At 43.9% G+C, this 23,409-nt stretch overlaps 1 protein-coding gene and 1 long non-coding RNA gene across 2 annotated transcripts; one reads left to right on the top strand and one right to left on the bottom strand.

The window, feature by feature from the left end:
• Positions 1–133: 133 nt before the first annotated feature.
• CBX1 (chromobox 1) lies at positions 134–15,853 on the top strand. The gene is made up of 5 exons (XM_040435600.1): positions 134–357; positions 8,997–9,163; positions 10,339–10,513; positions 15,106–15,200; positions 15,356–15,853. Exons 2-5 carry the CDS (start codon positions 9,054–9,056, stop codon positions 15,498–15,500), a joined length of 525 nt encoding a protein of 174 aa, XP_040291534.1. The 5' UTR covers positions 134–357; positions 8,997–9,053; the 3' UTR covers positions 15,501–15,853.
• Positions 2,857–16,776, bottom strand: LOC121003731. The gene is made up of 3 exons (XR_005779593.1): positions 16,120–16,776; positions 9,491–9,495; positions 2,857–2,867 (listed from the first exon to the last, which is right to left on the bottom strand). It is a non-coding gene; the product is annotated as an uncharacterized LOC121003731 (long non-coding RNA).
• Positions 16,777–23,409: the final 6,633 nt, after the last annotated feature.

Here is a 23,409-nt window from a genome sequence, read left to right as displayed (position 1 = left end):
AATGGTTTTTCCAACAGGCCCTATTCCAGTCCAGCATCCCGCTCCGGTGCGCGGTATCCATCAGTTAGGTACATGCTACTGAAGCTGGACTACAACTCCCGTGTTACTCGGGGCGCCGCGCATGCGCAGTGCTGCTTCTCGGTGGCGGCAGAGCAGATCCTTTTGTTTAGACGCGCCACATTCCCAGAACCGAACCGGATCACGTGAAGTGGGAGAGCGGTTGGAGGCAGTGCAGCGCGCCAGTAACGGTTTCTTTTTTCGTTAGGTCACGCTCCCGCACCACTGGAGGCTTTTTGTAGCGACAGGCCTGAGAGCCCGGGCAGCGACCCGCCGCCCTCCCGCCCGACTCCTACACTGGTGAGATGTTCAGCCGCCGCTGCCCCCGGGGTCTGAGCACAGTAGGGGGTGGACAGGAGCCCTCAGTTTGTGTGGTGGTTGGGTAACCTGGGGGAGTGCCATTCATACACAGTGGGCAAAGTTTGCCAGCTTCTTTCCTTGTTTGGGTGCAGTACCATCTCACTGGAGCCGTGAGGGTGCTGAGGTGGCACCACTGTACCAGGGTGAATAGTGCCCTGTGTACACTGTACCAGGGTGAATAGTGCCCTGTGTATGATACAGCTGGGCACTTGCCCATCTTTGCCTGCCATGCAGGTCCAGGGCAAGGTTTTTGCAGTTGGGGCAACAAGTGGCTGCAGTGATGCAAGCGCAGGGTAGAATCATGGGATCTCAGGTGGCCAGATCCCATCTGCCCCTCGGAGTGGACGTCATGTACCTCCTAATAGCGGTAAGTGCGGTTAGATGTATTAGGGATTATTCACATGCAGCAGATTAACTGAAAGTCAGTTCCACACATCTGAATGGGGAGCCCTAATCGGACAAATCTGCCCTGTGTGAATTCACCCATAGGGCTGAGCTTTGCATGGCTGGCGCTTAGTGGTAACTGTATGCAAAACCGCTGAGGACATTGCCAATATAAGCAACGTGCCTACTGACCTTATACGGCAGAGTCGGTGGCACGGCTGATCAGTCCCTTGAAAAACTTGTGCGCTGTATATACAGATGAACGTTCCAGTCTCCACTGGGCATATGAGACTTGAGTCTTCACCTAGCCCAGTGGTGGCTAACCTCCAGCTATTGTGAAACTACAACTCCTAGCATGCATTGTTGCTCTGCTCTTTTCAGAATGCTCATAAAAATGAATAAAGCATGCTGGGAATTGTAGTTTCTCAACAGCTAGAGCTTAGTCACCACAGACCTAGCCCCTTCTCTGGTTCTGTACATTATCCGTGGGCTGCGCAGAATGCCTTGGTGTGAGCGGAGTAGTCATTATCCAGAGCTCTCCGTCAGCACCACCTCATGGAAGGAGTTCTCCAAACCCTGCAACAGACTTAGTAACGTGCATTGGATTTCTCACAGGGGCCCAGGCTGAATGATACATCATGTGCAGGGACTTTTCTCTGACTATGGGCGGGCTTACTATGAACCAAAAAGTGTAGAAACCCCAGTTGTGCCATATTTTTTTTAGACAGGTGCGGGTCCAACCTCTATCAGACATTGGGGGCATATCCTAGCGATGTCTGAGATGGGCATAACCCTTTAAAGGCTATGGACACCTTTGGGGGCATTTTTTCATTACGGAATTAAAAAAAAATATTTTTCTAATAGTTGTTAGAGTAGTTCTTCAAGGATCAGGATTTCTCCATCGTGTGTGTGTGTGTGTATATATATATATATATATATATATATATATATATATATATATATATATATATAATCTACAGTTGCAAGAAAAAGTATGTGAACCCTTTGGATTGATATGGATTTCTGCACAAATTGGTCATAAAATGTGATCTGATCTTCATCTAAGTCACAACAATAGACAATCACAGTCTGCTTAAACTAATAACACACAAATAATTAAATGTTACCATGTTGTTATTGAACACACCATGTAAACATTCACAGTGCAGGTGGAAAAAGTATGTGAACCCCTAGACCAATGATATCTCCAAGAGCTAATTGGAGTGAGGTGTCAGCCAACTGGAGTCCAATCAATGAGATGAGATTGGAGGTGTTGGTTACAGCTGCCCTGCCCTATAAAAAACACACACCAGTTCTGGGGTTGCTTTTCACAAGAAGCATTGCCTGATGGGAATGATGCCTCGCACAAAAGAGCTCTCAGAAGACCTACAATTAAGAATTGTTGACTTGCATAAAGCTGGAAAGGATTATAAAAGTATCTCCAAAAGCCTTGCTGTTCATCAGTCCACGGTAACACAAATTGTCTATAAATGGAGAAAGTTCAGCACTGCTGCTACTCTCCCTAGGAGTGGCCGTCCTGTAAAGATGACTACAAGAGCACAGCGCAGACTGCTCAATGAGGTGAAGAAGAATCCTAGAGTGTCAGCTAAAGACTTACAAAAGTCTCTGGCATATGCTAACATTACTGTTAGCGAATCTACGATACGTAAAACACTAAACAAGAATGGATTTCATGGGAAGATACCACATGAAGCCACTGCTGTCCAAAAAAAACATTGCTGCACATTTGCATTTTGCACAAGAGCACCTGGATGTTCCTCAGCAGTACTGGCAATATATTCTGTGGACAGATGAAACCAAAGTTGAGTTGTTTGGAAGAAACACACAACACTATGTGTGGAGAAAAAGAGGCACAGCACACCAACATCAAAACCTCATCCCAACTGTGAAGTATGGTGGTGGGGGCATCATGGTTTGGGGCTGCTTTGCTGCGTCATTGCCTGGACAGATTGCTATCATCAAAGAAAAAAATGAATTCCCAAGTTTATTAAGACATTTTGTAGGAGAACTTAAAGAGGACCTTTCACTAGATAAAAAAATGTAAACTAAGTATATAGACATGGAGAGTGGCGCCCAGGGATCTCCCTGAACTTACTATTATCCCTGGGCTCCGCTCCGTTCTCCCGGTATAGCCTCCGGTATCTTTACATGTTAGGCTCCACCCAGTGGAACCTGCCAGTGTCTTTCTCCCATGCTGTAGCGCTGGCCAATCGCTGCGCTCAGCTCATAGCCTGAGAGAAAAAAAAACCTCTCGGGCTATGAGCTGAGCGCTGCGATTGGCCAGCTCTACAGCATGGGAGAAGGAGACGACGGCAGATTCCACTGGGTGGAGCCTAACATGTGAAGATACCGGAGGCTATACCGGGAGAATGGAGCGGCACCCAGGGATAATAGTAAGTGCAGGTGGATCCCTGGGTGCCGCTCTACATGTCTGTATAGTTAGTTTAGATTTTTTAATCTAGTGAAAGGTCCTCTTTAAGGCCATCTGTCCACCAGCTGAAGCTCAACAGAAGATGGGTGTTGCAACAGGACAACGACCCAAAGCATAGAAGTAAATCAACAACAGAATGGCTTAAAAAGAAGAAAATACGCCTTCTGGAGTGGCCCAGTCAGAGTCCTGACCCCAACCCGATTGAGATGCTGTGGCATGACCTCAAGAAAGCGATTCACACCAGACATCCCCAGAATATTGCTGAACTGCAACAGTTCTGTAAAGAGGAATGGTCAAGAATTACTCCTGACCGTTGTGCACGTCTGATCTAGAACTACAGGAAACGTTTGGTTGAAGTTATTAAATCCAAGGGTTCACATACTTTTTCCACCTGCACTGTGAATGTTTACATGGTGTGTTCAATAAAAACATGGTAACATTTAATTCTTTGTGTGTTATTAGTTTAAGCAGACTGTGATTGTCTATTGTTGTGACTTAGATGAAGACCAGATCACATTTTAGGACCAATTTGTGCAGAAATTCATATCATTCCAAAGGGTTCACATACTTTTTCTTGCAATTGTGTGTGTGTAAAATATATATATATATATATATATATATATATATATATATTATATTAGCGGTGCACCGAAAATGGGCCTAATCCATTTCGGCCGATATTGGTACATATCGGCAGAAAATATGGGGTTTGGGATTTGTGGGATTTGTCACCCGCGCCGGGCGGGCGGTTTACTTTAAGTCACTGCATCTTTATTTTACCTTACAATCGTGACGCTCCAGTAACAACTCTGCAGGCAGAGCGGAGGGCGGCGTAACGTCACTTACTCATGTGACGCACCTGCTCCGCCTCCTTCATTCATAAAGTGGGCGGAGCAGGTGCGTCACGTGAGTAAGTGACGTTACGCCGCCCTCCGCTCTGCCTGCAGAGTTGTTACTGGAGCGTCACGATTGTAAGGTAAAATAAAGATGCAGTGAGTGATTAGTCTGCTGTGAGCAGCAGGGCCGGGGCTGTTATGGGTAGGGGGATCGGTCTATGGCACTGCTATGGGGAGGGGGGATCTGTGCACTGTTATGGGGAAAGGGATCTGTGCACTGTTATGGGGAAAGGGATCTGTGCACTGTTATGGGGAAAGGGATCTGTGCACTGTTATGGGGAAAGGGATCTGTGCACTGTTATGGGGAAAGGGATCTGTGCACTGTTATGGGGAAAGGGATCTGTGCACTGTTATGCCCATAACAGTGCACATATCCCCCCCCCTCCATAACAGCGCCACCCACAGATGAATTTCATTCATGAAAAAGAATTATTAATAAAATCATTTAAAAAAAAAAGTATTTTAAAAGTATTTGGGCAAAAAGGCAGTTTCGGTTTTCGGTCAAGGGCATCCTGAATTTTCGGTTTCGGACCAGAATTTTCATTTCGGTGCACCCCTAAAATATATATATATATATATATATATATATATATATTACATACAGATATTACATACAGTGCTGCCCATAATTATTCATACCCCTGGCAAATTTTGACTTAGTTACTTTTATTCAACCAGCAAGTAATTTTTTGACGGGAAATGACATGGGTATATCCCAAAAGATAATAAGACTATGTACAAGAGGCATTATTGTGGGGAAAAAACATTTCTAGAGCTTTTATTTACATTTGAGCAAAAAGTGTCCAGTCCAAAATTATTCATACCCTTCACAAGCTGTCAGTCTGTGGGAAAATCCAAAGTTCTATACCATTCCAAATAGTCCAAGCTGTTCTAAAGCATCCTAAATACCCTGATTAATTGGGAACAGCTGTTTTAATCAACTCAACAGGTGAAAAACAGCAGCTCTCTGCAGTTGGTTTGTGGACAGTCATGGCTAAGACAAAGGAGCTCAGTGAGGACCTGCGGCTGCGCATTGTGGCTGCTCACAAGTCAGGTAAGGGCTACAAGGCCATTTCTAAATGTTTTCAAGTTCCAGTGGCTACAGTGCAAAGTATTATTAAAAAATACAAGATGTTCCGCACTGTGGAAAATCTCAGAGGACGTGGTCGGAAGCCAAAAGTGACACCTGTGCTGGCCAGGAGGATAGTTGGGGATCACCACCAAGCCCATCCTGGTGAATCTGGGCTCTGCTGGTGGCAATGTCTCAAGGCAGACAATCCAACGGACACTGCACACTGCTGGGTTCCACGGATGCAGACCAAGGAGGATGCCACTTCTCCAGATAAGGCACACAAAAGTTAGCTTGGCACACAAAAGCTCATCTGGACAAAGAAGATGACTTCTGGTCTTCTGTGTTATGGTCAGAAGAAACAAAAATTTTATTGTTTGGTCACAGTGACGTTTCTTTCATTTGGCGTAAAAAAGGAGAAGCCTTCGACCCAAAGAACACCATCCCCACTTCAAACATGGTTGCGGGAACCTAACGCTTTGGGGGTGTTTTTCAGCCAATGGATCAGGGAACCTAATCACAGTAAACGGCACCATGAAAAAAGAGCAATACATGAGGATTCTCAACGACAACATCAGGCAGTCTGCAGAGAAACTTGACCTTGGGCACCAGTGGACATTTCAGCATGACAATGACCAAAAACACACAGCAAAAGTGGTGAAGAAATGGTTAGCAGACAACAACATTAACGTTTTGGAGTGGCCCAGCCAGAGTCCAGACTTGAATCCAATTGAGAATCTGTGAAGGGAGTTAAAGATCAGGGTGATGGCAAGAAGACCCTCCAACCTGAAAGATTTGGACCTCATTGCTAAAGATGAATGGGCAAAAATACCTGTGGAGACATGCAGAAAGCTGGTCTGCAATTATAGGAAGCGTTTGATTGCTGTAATAGCCAATAAAGGCTTTTCTATTGATTTATTGAGAAGGGTATGAATAATTTTGGACTGGACACTTTTTGCTCAAATGTAAATAAAAGCTGAGATGTTTTTTTTCCACAATAATGCCTCTTGCACATCGTCTTATTATCTTTTGGGAGACACCTATGTCATTTCCCATCAAAAAATTACTTGCTGGTTGAAATAAGAAATAAGGCCTGAACAGCTTCCATCACTGCCTCTGATACGCAGGCATTAAGATAAAGTGCACACAGTGTCAGTACATCTCGGATTTACCTCATTTACACATTCCTGAAATCTAGATAATGAGGAGGTAAAGAGAGCGGCTGATTCTTTATCATGCAGAAACCAACCTGTATTAGACAGATCGGCAAGCGATTGCCGGGATGGAAGCATTTCCTCCGGGCAATCGCCTGCTCGCTAGCGAGGAGTCCACTGTTATTACATGCAGCGGTCTCATCCGCAACATGGGGAGGAGCGATCATTAATTAATTGCCCGATGAACGAGCGTTTGCAGTATTACACTGCAAGATGATTGCTAACGAGCGTTTATGCAAATGCTTGTTAGCGATTATCGGCCAGTGTAATACAGCCATAACATCTCTAACATTTAATGAATTAGGGAGTAATTCATAGCATTTTCCCAAAAAACTTCTCTAAGGGCTTGTTCACATCTGTGTTGGAGGCTCAGTTCGGGGTCACAGATTCCGTAAAAAAGACTGGATTTTTTTTTTTTTTTGTCTGGTGAAAATAATGTTCATGAACGGAAACTGAATGGACTCCATTGTGGTCAGTGAAGTCTGTGCAGCTCTGCTCGGTTCAGTTATGTGCTGAATCCGGCGCTTCTGGTATTTTTGCTGTTCTGCTCCTTTAACGGAAATATGTATTGGTGATGTGAACTCGCCCTCAGCTGTGCTGCTGCATATAACTGGGATTTCACCTTGGACTTGCTAAATAGAAACCTTAATCTTGTATTGAAGGGGTTATCCAGCATTATATGAGACCTCACAGGGTGGCCGACCCACTGTGGTGATCATACTTACCTGGTCCCCGCTGCTGGGTTTCTGTACCGCTCCCCGGCTTGCTCTTCATCTACCTGGTGTGCATTGACTACAATAGCTGGCTGCAGCAGTGACCTGTTCCCCTTGCATCCTGACATATGGTCATGTTCTCTGAATTCCTGAGAGCCCATAAACTTCCTTTTGAAGTGAATTCTTATCACATTGATAAGAATTCAGCTTCTCAGGAGTGCAGAGATAAAAGCTACAGATCAAGACCTTTCCTCTGAGGTCTTGTTCACATTTCCGATTGCCTGATCCGTCACAAATGGCGACTGTTGGCCGGACGAAAAAACAGTTGCATGCAATGTTTTTTGTCTGGCTAGAAAGCAGCTGGATCACTGCTGGACCTCATTACAGTAAATGGGGATCCAGCGGAGAAGTAGTGGATTAGGCAGGCTGCCCGGATCTCCGTAAAGGCTTTACTGATTTCATGAAGGTGCAGTATATGGGAAAAGCTGGCTGTGGAATACAAACTGTTAAAATTAATAGTAAAGATCTATGGAAAAAAGTTTTTAGGCCACAATTAGTCAAATGATGTAAGATTAAAAATCCTTTAAAGGCTGTGCACACTATTGGAGCAATTATTATTTTTTGGTTGGTGGGGTGGAAAAGAATCCCCACATTTATGTAATACAATTACACAAAAAATTAGTATAGTTTGGCTTCTGCAGTCAAACCATACAATACATATCCATATCCAGAATGACGTATGTGTTAAATCCGTCAGTTTAGCCGTTTGATGGTTCATCATTCAGGCCTTCTCTGACCTCTCCTGAACAATCTTCTATGCTGATTTATGTCTAGATCCAAGTTGAACTTTAATTTGGGCATCAATCTGTTCAGGACTGGTTCCACACATCTGAATGGATTTTTTTTTTCCTGTATCAACCAGTAAGGCTGCCTGCACATGTTGCAGATTACGTGCATTTTTTCCACACAGATTCTCGTGAGGAAAAGCCGCAGCGTAATACAGTACTAGCAAAGTGTATGAGATTAGACAAATCCCATGTACACTTTTCTTTTTTGTCCTTTTCAATGGAAGAGGAAGATCTGCACCAAAATGGTATCAAATCCGCACCAATAACCGCAAGTATGCATGCATTTCTTTATTTTATTTTTGTGGGGAATTTCTGCAGGACAGCTTGCACCCGTGTGCAGGAAGCCTAAGAGCTCAATTTACCTCACCTTCGCAGGAGAACCAGTGGGTTCTCTGTAATTCAGGACCGGTCCTCCACAGCAGAGACGCTCTTTGAAACTGCTCTCTATTCCCATTTTCTGGGAATAGAATATTGATGACCTATCCTCAGGACAGACCATCAATATCTGATCGGTGCGGGTCTGACTCCTGGCACCCCCCACCGATCCGCTGTTTGAAAGGGGAGTGATGCTCCAGTGAGTGCCCCAGCCTGGTCTTAGGCCAGTGACGTCACATGACCTATCTTAAGCTTAATCCCATTCAAGTGAATAGGCCTGGGATGCAATATCAAGCACAGCCGCTATAAAGTGTAGGTCTCTGTGCTTGTTAAGCTGCGAGAAGGCTGCAGCACTCACTGGAGGACCATGGCCTCCTGAATCAGTCGATCAGTCGGTGGGGGTGCTGGGAGTCAGACTTCCACTAATCTGATATTGATGACCTGTTCTGAGAATAGGTCATCATTATTTTACTTTCAGAAAACCTATTTGATGAGGTTGGGGATTCACTCATTACAGTGCGCATGATTATTTAATTTTTTTTTTTTTTTACTTTAGCATTACTAATGTCTTTGTATAGCATATTGAGGTCTGATTATAATTTTTTTTTTTTGTCTCTACCTCTTACAGACCCAGCAACCCGAAAAGCTGGCAGCTTCTGTGGGAAAAAAGCAAAACAAAAAAAAGATGGAAGAAGTTGATGAAGAGGAGGAAGAATACGTGGTGGAAAAGGTTCTAGACAGGAGGGTGGTTAAAGGAAAGATTGAATATCTCCTGAAATGGAAAGGATTCTCTGAGTAAGTATGGTTATGGAACGTGGTCGTTAAAAGTCAAGGTTTAGACTTCAAGGGATTTGCGCATGACAACGATATTTGTCAGATTCTCCCTCAAAACAGACTGTAAGATGCCTCTTTGTCATTTTTTCTGTTTGTTGTCTGTTGCTAATGAGAAATCAGGATGTAGGTGAAAGGTTTGCATGTGTCGCCAACACCTGGTAATGAAAGGGTTAAATGGGAACTTAATTTTGTCTTAATTTCCACCTACAATTTGGATTTTCTGATTAAAAACTATAGACAGTGCTTGAATGAAAGGAAAACTCCCTCTTTGACCAGCTTCAGACAAACATTTTCTCTCTGTGAAGCACCGTCTGATGGTGGTATTTCCTGGACAGGCCTGAACTCACTGTATCATCGTGATGCTGGGAGTTCCAACCTGACCACTGGTCTACTGTCCCATATTAACATGATGCTGTGAGTACACTAGACCTGTGGTTGGGCTGGAACTCACAGCACAATAGACCACTGTGATACCAAAACTCGGGTCAGTCAATCTGCGGCCATCACACAAACTGCGCCTGATTCACCGAAAAGGTTAAACACTAGATCCATGCAGGCCCCACTGTTCACACAGTGAGTGATCATTGATTTCCATCAGTGATTGTGAGCCAAAACCAGGTGCTGGTCAAAAACACAGAACATGAGCAAATCTTCCCATTGTACCTTATCTCTGAGTAGCCTCCACTCTTGGTTTTGGCTCACAATCAAAGATGGAAATCACTGACCAAAACACTTGCATGTGAACTAGGCCTTATAAGAGACTTCACAGGTGCAAGATACTAAAGAACATAATAAGGGCCCATTCAGACGGCAGTATTAACGGGCCTGCACCCGTTCCACAATTTTGCAGAACGGGTGCGGACCCATTCATGCCAGTAGGGCCACAAAAGATGCGGACAGCACACCGTGTGCTGTCGGCATCTGTGGTTCTGTTCCGTGGCTCTGCGGAAAGGATAGAGCATGTCCTATTCTTGTCCGCAATCGGACATTTGCGGTCTGCAAATTGTGGAACACACTCGGCCGTTCTCAGTGTTTTGCGGATCCGCAAAACACTATGGCCGGTTGAATGAAATAAAAGGGGGCAGATGCTTAGCATTCTAAATGTGCACACATCTGAACTCATCTGGTGTTTGCAGTGAGGACAACACTTGGGAGCCAGAAGAGAACCTGGACTGTCCTGATCTGATTGCAGAGTTCCTACAGTCACAGAAATCTGCACACGAGTCCGACAGATCGGATGGAAAACGCAAAGCAGATTCTGACAATGAACTTGTGGGTGAAGAGAGTAAGCCTAAAAAAAAGAAAGATGAGGTAAGAATATTTAAATGGTCACTAACCTTTCAACAAGCAAAATTAACAGTACAGGAAAATATAAAAAACAGTTGAGTGAAAAATGCTTCTATCTCCACTTAGCCACTTCTCCACCCCCTCCTAAACTAACATTTAGGCTGGGTTTACATGTTGCGGATAAGGCTACTTTCACACCTGCGTTAGGTGCGGATCCGTCTGGTATCTGCACAGACGGATTCGCACCTATAATGCAAACGCTTAGATCCGTTCAGAACGGATCAGTTTGCATTACCATGAACATGATAATCCAAACGGATCCGTTTTGACTTTACATTGAAAGTCAATGGGGGACGGATCCGTTTGAAAATTGAGCCATATTGTGTCAACTTCAAACGGATCCGCCCCCATTGACTTACATTGTAAGTCTGGACGGATCCGTTTGCCTCCGCACGGCCAGGCGGACACCCGAACGCTGCGTTCAGGTGTCCGCTTGCGGAGCGGAGGACAAACGGTGCCAAACTGATGCATTCTGAGCGGATCCGCATCCACTCAGAATGCATTAGGGCTGGACGGATCCGTTCGGGGCCGCTTGTGAGAGCCTTCAAACGGAACTCACAAGCGGAGCCCCGAACGCTAGTGTGAAAGTAGCCTAAGTCACAGCAAACATTGTGTACGTTCTTGCCATGGTTGTGTGTTGCCTGCACAGTTTAAACAGGTGAAACGCAACAGAAACCGCAATGTGTCTCCCCAGCCTAAAGGGTGACATTGCAGCTCCTCCTAGAAGTCTATGGAAAGGAGAAGTGAGTTGCCGTGCGAGTTGGAGGCTACAATAGGTAATGATCTCCTGTATGGTGAATGAGGAGATTTGGGGAGCAAAATCACCTGTATTTTCCATGTGCAGTGTATGGAGACATCATAGCAGCTATCCTCCACCCATTGCCTGAGGAACAACTGACAGATGGCCGGTATCAGTGATTTGTGGATCCGCAATTTCTGCACTGCAAAGCTGATAGTCGTGTAAATGCCCCCTTAACCCCTTAAGGACTTAGCCCTATTTCACCTTAAGGACTTGGCCATTTTTTGCAAATCTGACCAGTGTCACTTTAAGTGCTGATAACTTTAAAACGATTTGACTTACCCAGGCCGTTCTGAGATTGTTTTTTCGTCACATATTGTACTTCATGACATTGCTAAAATTGGGTCAAAAAAGTAAATTTTTTTGCATAAAAGAATACTATATTTACCAAAAATTTTGAAAAATTTGCAAATTTCAAAGTTTCAGTTTCTCTACTTCTGTAATACATAGTAATACCCCCAAAAATTGTGATGACTTTACATTCCCCATATGTCTACTTCATGTTTGTAGCATTTTGGGAATGATATTTTATTTTTTGGGGATGTTACAAGGCTTAGAAGTTTAGAAGCAAATCTTGAAATTTTTCAGAAATTTACAAAAAAAACTATTTTTAGGGACCACTACAGGTCTGAAGTCACTTTGCGAGGCTTACATAATAGAAACCGCCCAAAAATGACCCCATTCTATAAACTACACCCCTCAAGGTATTCAAAACTGATTTTACAAACTTCGTTAACCCTTTAGGTTGGTGTTGCACAAGAGTTATTGGCAAATGGGGATGAAATTTGAGAATTTCATTTTTTTGCCTAATTTTCCATTTTAACCCATTTTTTCCACTAACAAAGCAAAGGTTAACAGCCAAACAAGACTGTATCTTTATTGCCCTGACTCTGCCGTTTACAGAAACACCCCATATGTGGCTGTAAACTACTGTACGGGCACACAGTAGGGCGTAGAGGGAAAGGTGCACCGTATGGTTTTTGGAAGCCAGATTTTGCTGGACTGGTTTTTTGACACCATGTCCCATTTGAAGCCCCCCTGATGCACCCCTAGAGTAGAAACTCCATAAAAGTGACCCCATCTAAGAAACTACACCCCTCAAGGTATTTAAAAACTGATTTTACAAACTTTGTTAACCCTTTAGGTGTTGCACAAGATTTAATGGAAAATAGAGATACAATTTAAAAATTTAACTTTTTTGGCAGTTTTTCCATTTTAATATTTTTTTTCCCAGTTACAAAGCAAGGGTTAACAGCCAAACAAGACTGTATCTTTATTGCCCTGATTCTGTAGTTTACAGAAACACCCCATATGTGGTTGTAAACTGCTGTACGGGCACACGGCAGGGCGCAGAAGGAAAGGAATGCCATACGGTTTTTGGAAGGCAGATTTTGCTGGACTGTTTTTTTTTTTTTTTTTTTTTTTTTTGACACCATGTCCCATTTGAAGCCCCCCTGATGCACCCCTAGAGTAGAAACTCCAAAAAAGTGACCCCATTTTAGAAACTACGGGATAGGGTGGCAGTTTTGTTGGTACTAGTTTAGGGTACATATGATTTTTGGTTGCTCTATATTACACTTTTTTGTGCGGCAAGGTAACAAGAAATAGATTTTTTGGCACGTTTTATTTTTTTGTTATTTACAACATTCATCTGACAGGTTAGATCATGTGGTAATTTTATAGAGCAGGTTGTCACGGACGCGGTGATACCTAATATGTATACTTTTTTTATTTATGTAAGTTTTACACAATGATTTCATTTTTAAAACAAAAAAAAAATGTTTGTCTCCATAGTCTAAGAGCCCTCCGAAGATCCGTCTGCATAAAGCTTTTTCAAAGCTGAGTTTTCACTTCGTGAAAACTCAGAACCGACAGTATATTCTAACACAGAAGCGTTCCCATGGTGATGGGGACGCTTCTAGTTAGAATACACTACAAACTGTGTACAAGACTGCCCCCTGCTGCCTGGCAGCACCCGATCTCTTACAGGGGGCCGTGATCAGCACAATTAACCCCTTCAGGTCCCCCTGTAAGAGATCAGGGCTGCCAGGCAGCAGGGGGCAGACCCCCCCCCCCCCCCCCCCCCCAGTTTGAATATCATTGATGGCCAGTGCGGCCCCCCCCTCTATTGTAATTATTCGTTGGTGGCACAGTGTGCGCCCCCCCTCCCTCCCTCTATTGTAATAATTCGTTGGTGGCACAGTGTGCGGCCCCCATCGGCCCCCCCTCCCTCTATAGCATTAACAACATTGGTGGCCAGTGTGCGGCCTCCCATCTCCCCCCCCCCCATCATCATTGGTGGCAGCGGAGTTCCGATCGGAGTCCCAGTTTAATCGCTGGGGCTCCGATCGGTAACCAGGACGCTACTACAGTTCTGGTTGCCATGGTTACATAGCAATAGTACAGTAGTAGAAGATTCATACTTACCGGCTGCTGCGATGTTCGTGTCCGGCCGGGAGCTCCACCTACTGGTAAGTGACAGCCTCAGGTCTGTGCGGCGCATTGCTAAATGAACTGTCACTTACCAGTAGGAGGAGCTCCCGGCCGGACACGAACATCGCTTCTCCCAGGTAAGTATGAATCTTTGCTAGTGACCCGCTGCCACCAATGATCGGGGGGGGGAGATGGGAGGCCACACACTGGCCACCAATGTTGTTAATGCTATAGAGGGAGAAGGGGGCCGATGGGGGGCGCACACTGTGCCACCAACGATTTATTACAATAGAGGGAGGAAGGGGGGGGCGCACACTGTGCCACCAACGATTTATTACAATAGAGGGAGGAAGGGGGCGGGGGGGGGGGCGCACACTGTGCCACCAACGATTTATTACAATAGAGGGAGGAAGGGGGGGGGGGCCGCACACTGTGCCACCAACGATTTATTACAATAGATATTCAAACTGGGGAGGGGGGGGGGGGGGGGGGGTCTGCCCCCTGCTGCCTGGCAGCCCTGATCTCTTACAGGGGGATATGATAGTACAATTAACCCCTTCAGGTGCGGCACTTGAGGGGTTAATTGTGCTGATCACGGCCCCCTGTAACAGATCGGATGCTGCTAGGCAGCAGGGGGCAGTCATGTACACAGTTTGTAGTATATTCTAACTAGAAGCGTCCCCATCACCATGGGAACGCCTCTGTGTTAGAATATACTGTCGGAAATGAGGTTTCACGATCTAACTCATATCTGACAGTATATTCTAACATAGGGGCGTTCCCATGGTGATGGGGACGCTTCAAGTTAAAATATACCATCGGATTGGAGAAAACTCCGATCCGATGGTATAAAAGGGACTCCAGACTTTACATTGAAAGTCAATAGGGACGGATCCGTTTGAAATGGCACCATATTGTGTCAACGTCAAACGGATCCGTCCCCGTTGACTTGCATTGTAATTCAGGACGGATCCGTTTGGCTCCGCACGGCCAGGCGGACACCAAAACGACTTTTTTTTTCATGTCCGTGGACCCTCCAAAAATCAAGGAAGACCCACGGACGAAAAAACGGGCACGGATCACGGAAAAACGGGACCCGTTTTTGCGGACCGCAAAAAAATACGTTCGTGTGCAGGAGGCCTTAAGTGGATTTTTAATCCTCTGATAACCATTGACACGTTCACACACTGTAGATGGGACATGCAAGGGGGCAACTATTTGGTATTTTCGTGTGATTAATTTTCTTCAGTGCAGTGAAAGTTGGCATGTTTTTTTGTATAATTATTTTACATTGGTTAACACTATTTCCTCTTCCCTCCTCCAGGTTGAGAAGCCTCGTGGATTTGCTCGAGGTTTAGATCCAGAAAGGATTATTGGAGCCACAGACTCAAGTGGAGAGTTAATGTTCCTAATGAAATGGTAAGTAGGGTCTGCTGTCTGGATCTTGGTATTTCCGATAATTTTGTATATTAGGAAATTTCTGCTTATGAAATCGTCATAATCATCGACTTACCAGGTGTTTAGTGTGACAAACAGGAGGTAATGTCATTTTTCTCCCATGTATAACCCTACAGGAAAAATTCTGATGAAGCGGATCTTGTCCCAGCAAAGGAAGCCAATGTGAAGTGTCCCCAAGTGGTGATTTCATTCTATGAGGAACGGCTGACGTGGCATTCCTACCCAACAGAGGATGATGATAAAAAGGATGACAAGAACTAAAGGCCGCATAAAGCTGTTTTTTGTAACAGTGGATGGTGGGTCCTACAGGGGAGGGGGTGGGAGGACAGCTACAGGATCCAGTCTTTCTTGCAGCCAAAAAAAGGTGTTTTATATGTAAAGCCTAGGAGACACTGCACCCTTTATATGCCCCTGCTCCCTCGCTTCATCTTCCCCACTAGTGTTACAAACTCTACATTTTTACCAAGTAGCATGTATTGTTTGGCTATTAGTGATTAGAGATGAGCGAATTTCATATTTTGAAATTCGTTCACGCTTCGTTTGTTGGTAAAAGCAGAATTGCGTTATGGATTCCGTCATAAAAGAAGTCTATGGGCTGCAAAACGGATTCGTCCCATTTCAGTTATGCAGGGAAGTCCTCTCCTGATCAGGAGTCCTCTCCTGCATAATGGAATCGGGACAGATCCTTTATTCAAGCCATAGACTTCTATTATGACGGAATGCCTCTAAAGGCATTCTGTAATAGAACTGCGTTATGGTCTCTGGCAACGGAATCCATAACATAATTCTGCTTTTACCTCCAAACGAAGTGTGAACTTCATCTCTATTAGTGATGTCTGTCAAAAAGACATGGGTTTACTCTGGGTGGGTGGGGGAGAACTTTTAAAAAATTTTTTTATTTTTTTTTTTAAATGTACTCTTTGAACAAAGAAAGGAGAACCTGTCACCAAAAGACTGAGACGATGCATTGTGTTACTGTCACCCGTTCAGTGTTTGGCTGCTGCCTGAGGGCATCAACTTTGGCACCGTTCAGGCAGCTGCAAGGATCCTACAAGACAGACATGCTACCTAATAGATGGGGACCTTAACACGTTCCTGCATCTGTTTGATCGGCGGTCCATTTTCAAAGGATGGTATTGGCAAATTGTGAATTTTTAGGCAGTTACTTTGCTATGGTGCTGTTCATGTGAAATGTTTTTTTAATCTCTTCTTTTCTCCTTAACTTCTCAAGCAGGAAATCTTAGGTAGCCGACGTCATGAAGATAGTGGTTATATAGGAGCTTTTCTGCTGTTTTATTGTATAAACATGTCTTTGTAGTTTGTGTTTTTTTTTTTTCCCTTTCTACAATAGCATGTATTTTAGGATCTGTGAACACTTATCATATGGAAAGTAAATCTTAGACAGCATTTTGTCAGTCGTCCTAATAAAACTTTTAGATTTGTAAAATACTCATCTCATACCATTGGTATTACCAGGATATGCTTTAGCTGAATTTGTAGTAGCAGTACAAATGTGTTCCATCTTTGCAGCCACCATTAGTACCAAAGCAGAACCTGTTTAATCACTGTACACTATTGTTTGCCCATCAGAGTTTTTAGGAGGGCTGGAGACCAACAGAACAACCGCCAGGTGTCATGGTGTGGGGACGTCCTAAGCTACCATGGTTGTTCCTGGCTGGTGTTTGTGGAGGGAACATAGACCAGCCTTCAGGGTATCTATGGACATTGTGGAAAAAGTCCTAATGCCTTTTATTTATTTTTTTGACTTGGAAGACATGATGTTCCTACAAGATAATGTGCACTACACAATGTGCTCTTCAGGCTATCTAGCAGTTCCCCTGGCCAGCTTGGTTGCCAGATCTCTCCACTATCAAGTATGGGTGGGGCAATGGATCTTCTATGCACAGTGGCCAACAACCACCTTGACTGAATTATGGCTACAAGTTGAAAAAGCTTGGAATGACATATCGCAGGTTATCCAGCATCTGTATGACTGTTACCATGCCAGAGTGGCATCACAGTAAGGAAAGAAGTAACCCTGATGCTGAACCCTAACTCAAAGGTGCACCACCTTGGTTAAGTGGTTATTGACCATATACTATTTGTTTATACTGTCAGTCTCAGCTCAATTGCATTAGGTTGTCCAGGTGTTTGTTTGTGTGTGTGTTCCCATTTTGCGGTTTTGTAATTATAAATTTAGTTATAAACTGCTTTCCACAATAGAACCTGCTTTGACACTTACCCATCAACTACATAGTGGAGGATGTACACAAGTAATATCTAGAAATAGTTTTAAGTTGGCTCGGCTGTAGTTCTAAGAAAACCTAGCATATAAACGACACATGCTTTCTGCTAACAGCTGTAACTCCAGCCTGACACTATGGGGAAATCCTGCCACCTGCTCTCCAGTCAGAGTATCAGTTTCTGTTGGTACAGCTAATCCAATCCTTTAATTCACTTGGTCAGAAGGAAATGTTACAGACCCATGTGGGTCTCATGGCTGCTGAATGCAGATCACACATGCCTTTACTTCGTATAACTTAGCTGTTGCTTTCTTCACAAATCAGAATAGAAGCTACTAAAGATAATGAATAAACAGGAAAGCAAATTAGTAATATGCAGTTATAGGCCAGCCCAAAAAGGTAGTCTGGCATCACCAGGATCAACCCTATTAAACCAGACATACTGCCTGGTAGGGCTCATCATGCTGATTAAAACAGTACCTAAGGGTACTTTCACACTTGCAGCAGGACAGATCCGACATGCTGTTCACCATGTCGGCTCCGTCCTTCCGCTATTTCGCCGTGCCGCCATTGACTATAATTGGGGGGGGGGGGGGGGGTGGAGCTCCGGCGCAGGACGGCAAAAGCCACCGGACTAAAAAGTCGGACATGCAGGACTTTTTAGTCCGGCGGCTTTCGCCGTGCTGCGCCGGAGCTCCGCCCCCATCCCCATTATAGTCAATGGGGACGGAGCGGTGGCATGGCGAAATAGCGGAAGGACGGATCCGACATGGTGAACAGCATGTCGGATCCGTCCTGCCGCAAGTGTGAAAGTAGCCTTACCACACTGTATAAAAAAACAGCGATATGTGTTTTATTCATATACAAATGAGAATTTTAACCCCTTAAGGACACAGCCTTTTTACACCTTAGGACCAGGCCATTTTTTGCAAATCTGACCAGAGTCCCTTTAAGTGCTGATAACTTTAAAACGCTTTGACTTATCCAGGCCGTTCTGAGATAGTTTTTTCGTCACATATTGTACTTCATGACACTGGTAAAATGAAGTCAAAAAAATTATTTTTTTTGCACCAAAAAATACCTAATTTAACAAAGATTTTGAAAAATTTGCAAATTTCAAAGTTTCAGTTTCTCTACTTCTGTAATACATGGTAATACCCCCAAAAATTGTGATGACTTTACATTCCCCATATGTCTACTTCATGTTTGAATTGTTTTGGGAATGATATTTTATTTTTTGGGGATGTTATAAGGCTTAGAAGCAAATCTTGAAATTTTTCAGAAATTTACAAAAACTCAATTTTTAGGGACCAGTTCAGGTCTCAAGTCACTTTGCGAGGCTTACATAATAGAAACCACCCAAAAATGACCCCATTATAGAAACTACACCCCTCAAGGTATTCAAAACTGATTTTGCATACGTTGTTAACCCGTTAGGTGTTGCACAAGAGTTATTGGCAAATGGCGATGAAATTTGAGAATTTCATTTTTTTTGCCTAATTTTCAATTTTAACCCATTTTTTCCACTAACAAAGCAAGGGTTAACAGCCAAACAAGACTGTATCTTTATTGCCCTGACTCTGCTGTTTACAGAAACACCCCATATGTGGCCGTAAACTACTGTACGGGCACACTGTAGGGCGTAGAGTGAAAGGTGCGCCGTTTGGTTTTTGGAGGGCTGATTTTGCTGGACTGTTTTTTTGACACCATGTCCCATTTGAAGCCCCCTTGATGCAACCCTAGATTATAAACTCCATAAAAGTGACCCCATCTAAGAAACTACACCCCTCAAGGTATTCAAAACTGATTTTACAAACTTTGTTAACCCTTTAGGTGTTGCACAAGATTTAATGGAAAATAGAGATACAATTTCAAAATTTCACTTTTTTGGCAGATTTTCCATTTTAATATTTTTTTTCCAGTTACAAAGCAAGGGTTAACAGCCAAACAAAACTCATTATTTATGGCCCTAATTCTGTAGTTTACAGAAACACCCCATATGTGGTCGTAAACAGCTGTACGGGCACACGGCAGGGCGCAGAAGGAAAGGAATGCCATACGGTTTTTGGAAGGCAGGTTTTGCTGGACTGTTTTTTTTTTTTTTACACCATGTCCCATTTGAAGCACCCCTAGAGTAGAAACTCCATAAAAGTGACCCCATTTTAGAAACTACGGGATAGGTTGGCAGTTTTGTTGGTACTAGTTTAGGGTACATATGATTTTTGGTTGCTCTATATTACACTTTTTGTGCGGCAAGGTAACAAGAAATAGCTTTTTTGGCACAGTTTTTTTTTTTTTTTGTTATTTACAACATTCATCTGACAGGTTAGATCATGTGGTAATTTTATAGAGCAGGTTGTCACGGACGCGGCGATACCAAATATGTATACTTTTTTTTTATTTATGTAAGTTTTACACAATGATTTCATTTTTGAAAAAAAATCATGTTTTAGTGTTTCCATAGTCTAAGAGCCATAGTTTTTTCAGTTTTTGGGCGATTATCTTGGGCAGGGTATGATTTTTGCAGGATCAGATGACTGTTTGATTGTTACAATTTTGGCGTACATGCGACTTTTTTGATCACTTTTATTACCTTTTTTGGTAAGTAAGGTGGGTAAAATTTCAATTTCATCATAGTTTTTTATTTTTATGGCGTTCACCGTTCGGGTAAAGTAACATGACCGTTTTATAGATCAGGTCGTTACGGACACGGCGATACCAAACATGTGTAGGGAATTTTATTTTTTTAATCAGTGATAAATGTGTTTTTTGATTTTTACTTTTTTTCACTTTTATTCACTTTTTTTTTTACCCAGACCCACTTGGTTCTTGAAGATCCAGTGGGTCTGATGTCTGTATAATACAGTACAATATATATTGTACTGTACTTTACACTTTGTCTGAACAGATCTATGCCTTTTAGCACAGATCTGTTCAGCAGGATGCCGCGATCCCAGACATGGGGGGGGGGGGGGGGGGGGGGCTTCACGGGACCTAATCCTCCCCCCCCCCCCCCCCCGCGCATTTAGCCTAGGTGCCTGCTCAATGATTTGAGCAGGCACCGGGTTCCGATCACTGCCAGCCGCACGGCAGTGATCGAAAATACACAGGGCGTACATGTACGCCCTGTGTCCTTAAGTACCAGGGCACAAAGGCGTACCTGTACGCCCTATGTCCTTAAGAAGTTAAGCACCAGGAGGCGGGGCTGAATCATCTGAGCACTGCTATCTAACACCCCCTGTGCTTTGCACACTCCCCCTTCCCCCTCTCATTGATTGACAGGACTAGCCATCAGGCTGAGGGCAGAGCTGTGTCCTAGCATCTACCTTTAGTATACTCTGTCAGGAATAGGCAACCTCTGGCACTCCAGGTGTTGTGAAACTACAACTCCCAGCATGCATACTTCTTCGGCTCTTCTCAGAACTCTCATAGAAATGAATGGAGCATGCTGGGAATTGTAGTTTCACAACAGCTGGAGTGCCGACGGTTGCTGATCCCTGCTCTATGTACTATAGCAGGGATGGCCAACCTGCAGCTCTCCAGCTGTTGCAAAACTACAACTCCCAGCATGCCCAGACAGCCTACAACTATCAGTCTACAGCATGGCGGGAATTGTAGTTTTACAACAGCTGGAGAGACGCAGGTTGGCCAGCCCTGTACTATAGCTTCACCAGACACCAGTAATATATGTTTGCTTATAAGCATGAGAAAAAACACACCTTTAGGCTAAATTCACACGACTGTAGGGCTGCAGCTAACGATTATTTGAATAATCGATTAGTTGTCGATAATTTCATCGATTAATCGGGAAAAAACACCAAAATGACAAAAAAAAGTGGTTTATATGATTTTATGTTCAAAGGCCATATTAAAACACATTGTGGATGGCACCGTTATGTCGGGGGGGGGTTTGTGGATGGCACCGTTATGTCGGGGGGGGGGGGGGTGGTATCTGTGGATGGCACAGTTACGGGGGTGGAGGGGGATCTGTGGATGGCACAGTTATGGGGGGGGGATCTGTGGATGGCACTATATAGCATCTTATGCTATATGTGCCATCCACAGATCCCCCTCCCAGAACAGTCCTGGCACGCCGCTCACAGCAGTATTCCTTAACCGGCAGTAACTTTTACTTTAAAATCACTGCATCTTTTACCTTACAATGAAGCTCCAGTAACAGGCATAGCGGGCGGCGGCGTAACGTCACTTACTCACGTGACGCGCCTGCTCCACCTACTTTATGAATGAAGCAAGCGGAGCATGCACGTCACATGAGTAAGTGACGTTACGCCACCACCCGCTATGCCTGTTACTGGAGCTCCATTGTAAGGTATTAAAGATGCAGTGATCTAAAGTTCAAGGACCCGCAGGCATAGCAACGAATCAGCCGATTATTCGATAACGGGATTCGTTGACAACTAATCCCATTGTCGATTAATCGTTGCAGCCCTACACAACTGTATGTTTTGTGGTCCGCAAATCACGATACCGGCCGTGTGAATGTAGCCCGACCTATGCCAGAAATGCCTATTCTTGCCCGCAATTGCAGACAAGAATAGGACAGGCTCTTTTTTTTTTGCGCTGCTGCGGATCAAAACTACAGGCGCGGCCAGCACACAGTGTGCTGACCGCATCTTTTGCAGCCCTATTGAAATGAATGGGTCCGCACCCATTCCACAAAATTGGTCATGCGAATGCACCCTTATGTGGTGATAATATAGCTTGGTAGTTAACCGCCTCACGTCCGCCCATAGGATATAAACGTCCTATGGGTGGACGTCTATTTCTGACAGCACGTTTTAAAATGTCCTGTCAGAAATAGCAGCTGCACGCTAATCGTGCAGCTGCTGATCGGGTTGCCCGCTGTCAGTGACAGCAGGGCAACCCTAAGACAAGGCAGGGACAGTGCCCAGGTGTCCCTGCCTTCACGATCGCTGCAGACACAGCGCTCACCGAGCGCTGTGTCTGCAGAGCAGGAAGCGCTGTGCGCTTCCTGTTCCGGCCCGGCGGTCATGTGACCGCCGTGACCGGAGTGTGCAGGAGCTGTGTGAGGTCTCTCAGAGACCTCGATCAGCCCTGCTGTGAGGCTGTACAGCGCTGGATTGCTGCTGTACAGCCTCTATAGGGTGCATTTGTCCTGTAACTGGGGCTACTATGTCAGCCCCAGTTACAGGAGAAATCAACAGTGAAAAAAAAAAAAAAGTGAAGTAAATGTCCCCCAGAGGTCTTGTATGACCTTATGGGGGACGGAAAGTGTAAAATAAAAATAAAATAAAGGGTTGAAAAAATAAAATAAAAAAAAGTTTCACATGTAAAAAAAAAAAATCCCAAGTAAGGAATAAAAAGAAAAATTAAAAATAGAAAAAATAAAATAAAAGACATATTTAGCATTGCCGCGTCCGTAAAAACCAGCTCTATAAAAATATCACATGACCTAACCCCTCGGGTGAACACCGTAAAAAAAAAATAAAAAAAACCTGTCAAAACAAGCAATTTGTCACCTTACATCACAAAAGGTGCAACACCAAGTGATCAAAAACGCGTATGTCCCACAAAATAGTACCAATAAAACTGTCACCTCATCCCGCAAAAAATGAGCCCCTACATAAGAAAATCTCTCAAAAAATAAAACTATAGCTCTCAGAACATGGACACATTAAAACATAATTTTTTGGTTTCAAAAATGCTATTATTGTGTAAAACTTTAATAAATGAGAAAAAGTATACATATTAGGTATCGCCACGTCCGTAACAATCTGCTCTATAAAAAAGTCACTTGACTGAACCCCTCAGGTGAACGCTGTAAAAATAAATAAATAGAAACTGTGCTAAAACAACCAATTTTTTGGTCACCTTGCCCCATAAAGTGTTATAATGAATGATCAAAAAATCATATGTACCCAAAAATAGTACTAATAAAACTGGCA

Source organism: Bufo bufo, chromosome 6, assembly GCF_905171765.1.
Source record: "Bufo bufo chromosome 6, aBufBuf1.1, whole genome shotgun sequence".
Taxonomy (NCBI): Eukaryota; Metazoa; Chordata; class Amphibia; order Anura; family Bufonidae; genus Bufo; species Bufo bufo.
The sequence above is the reverse complement of the archived record's forward strand: the minus strand, read 5'-3'. Positions and strand labels throughout refer to the sequence as shown.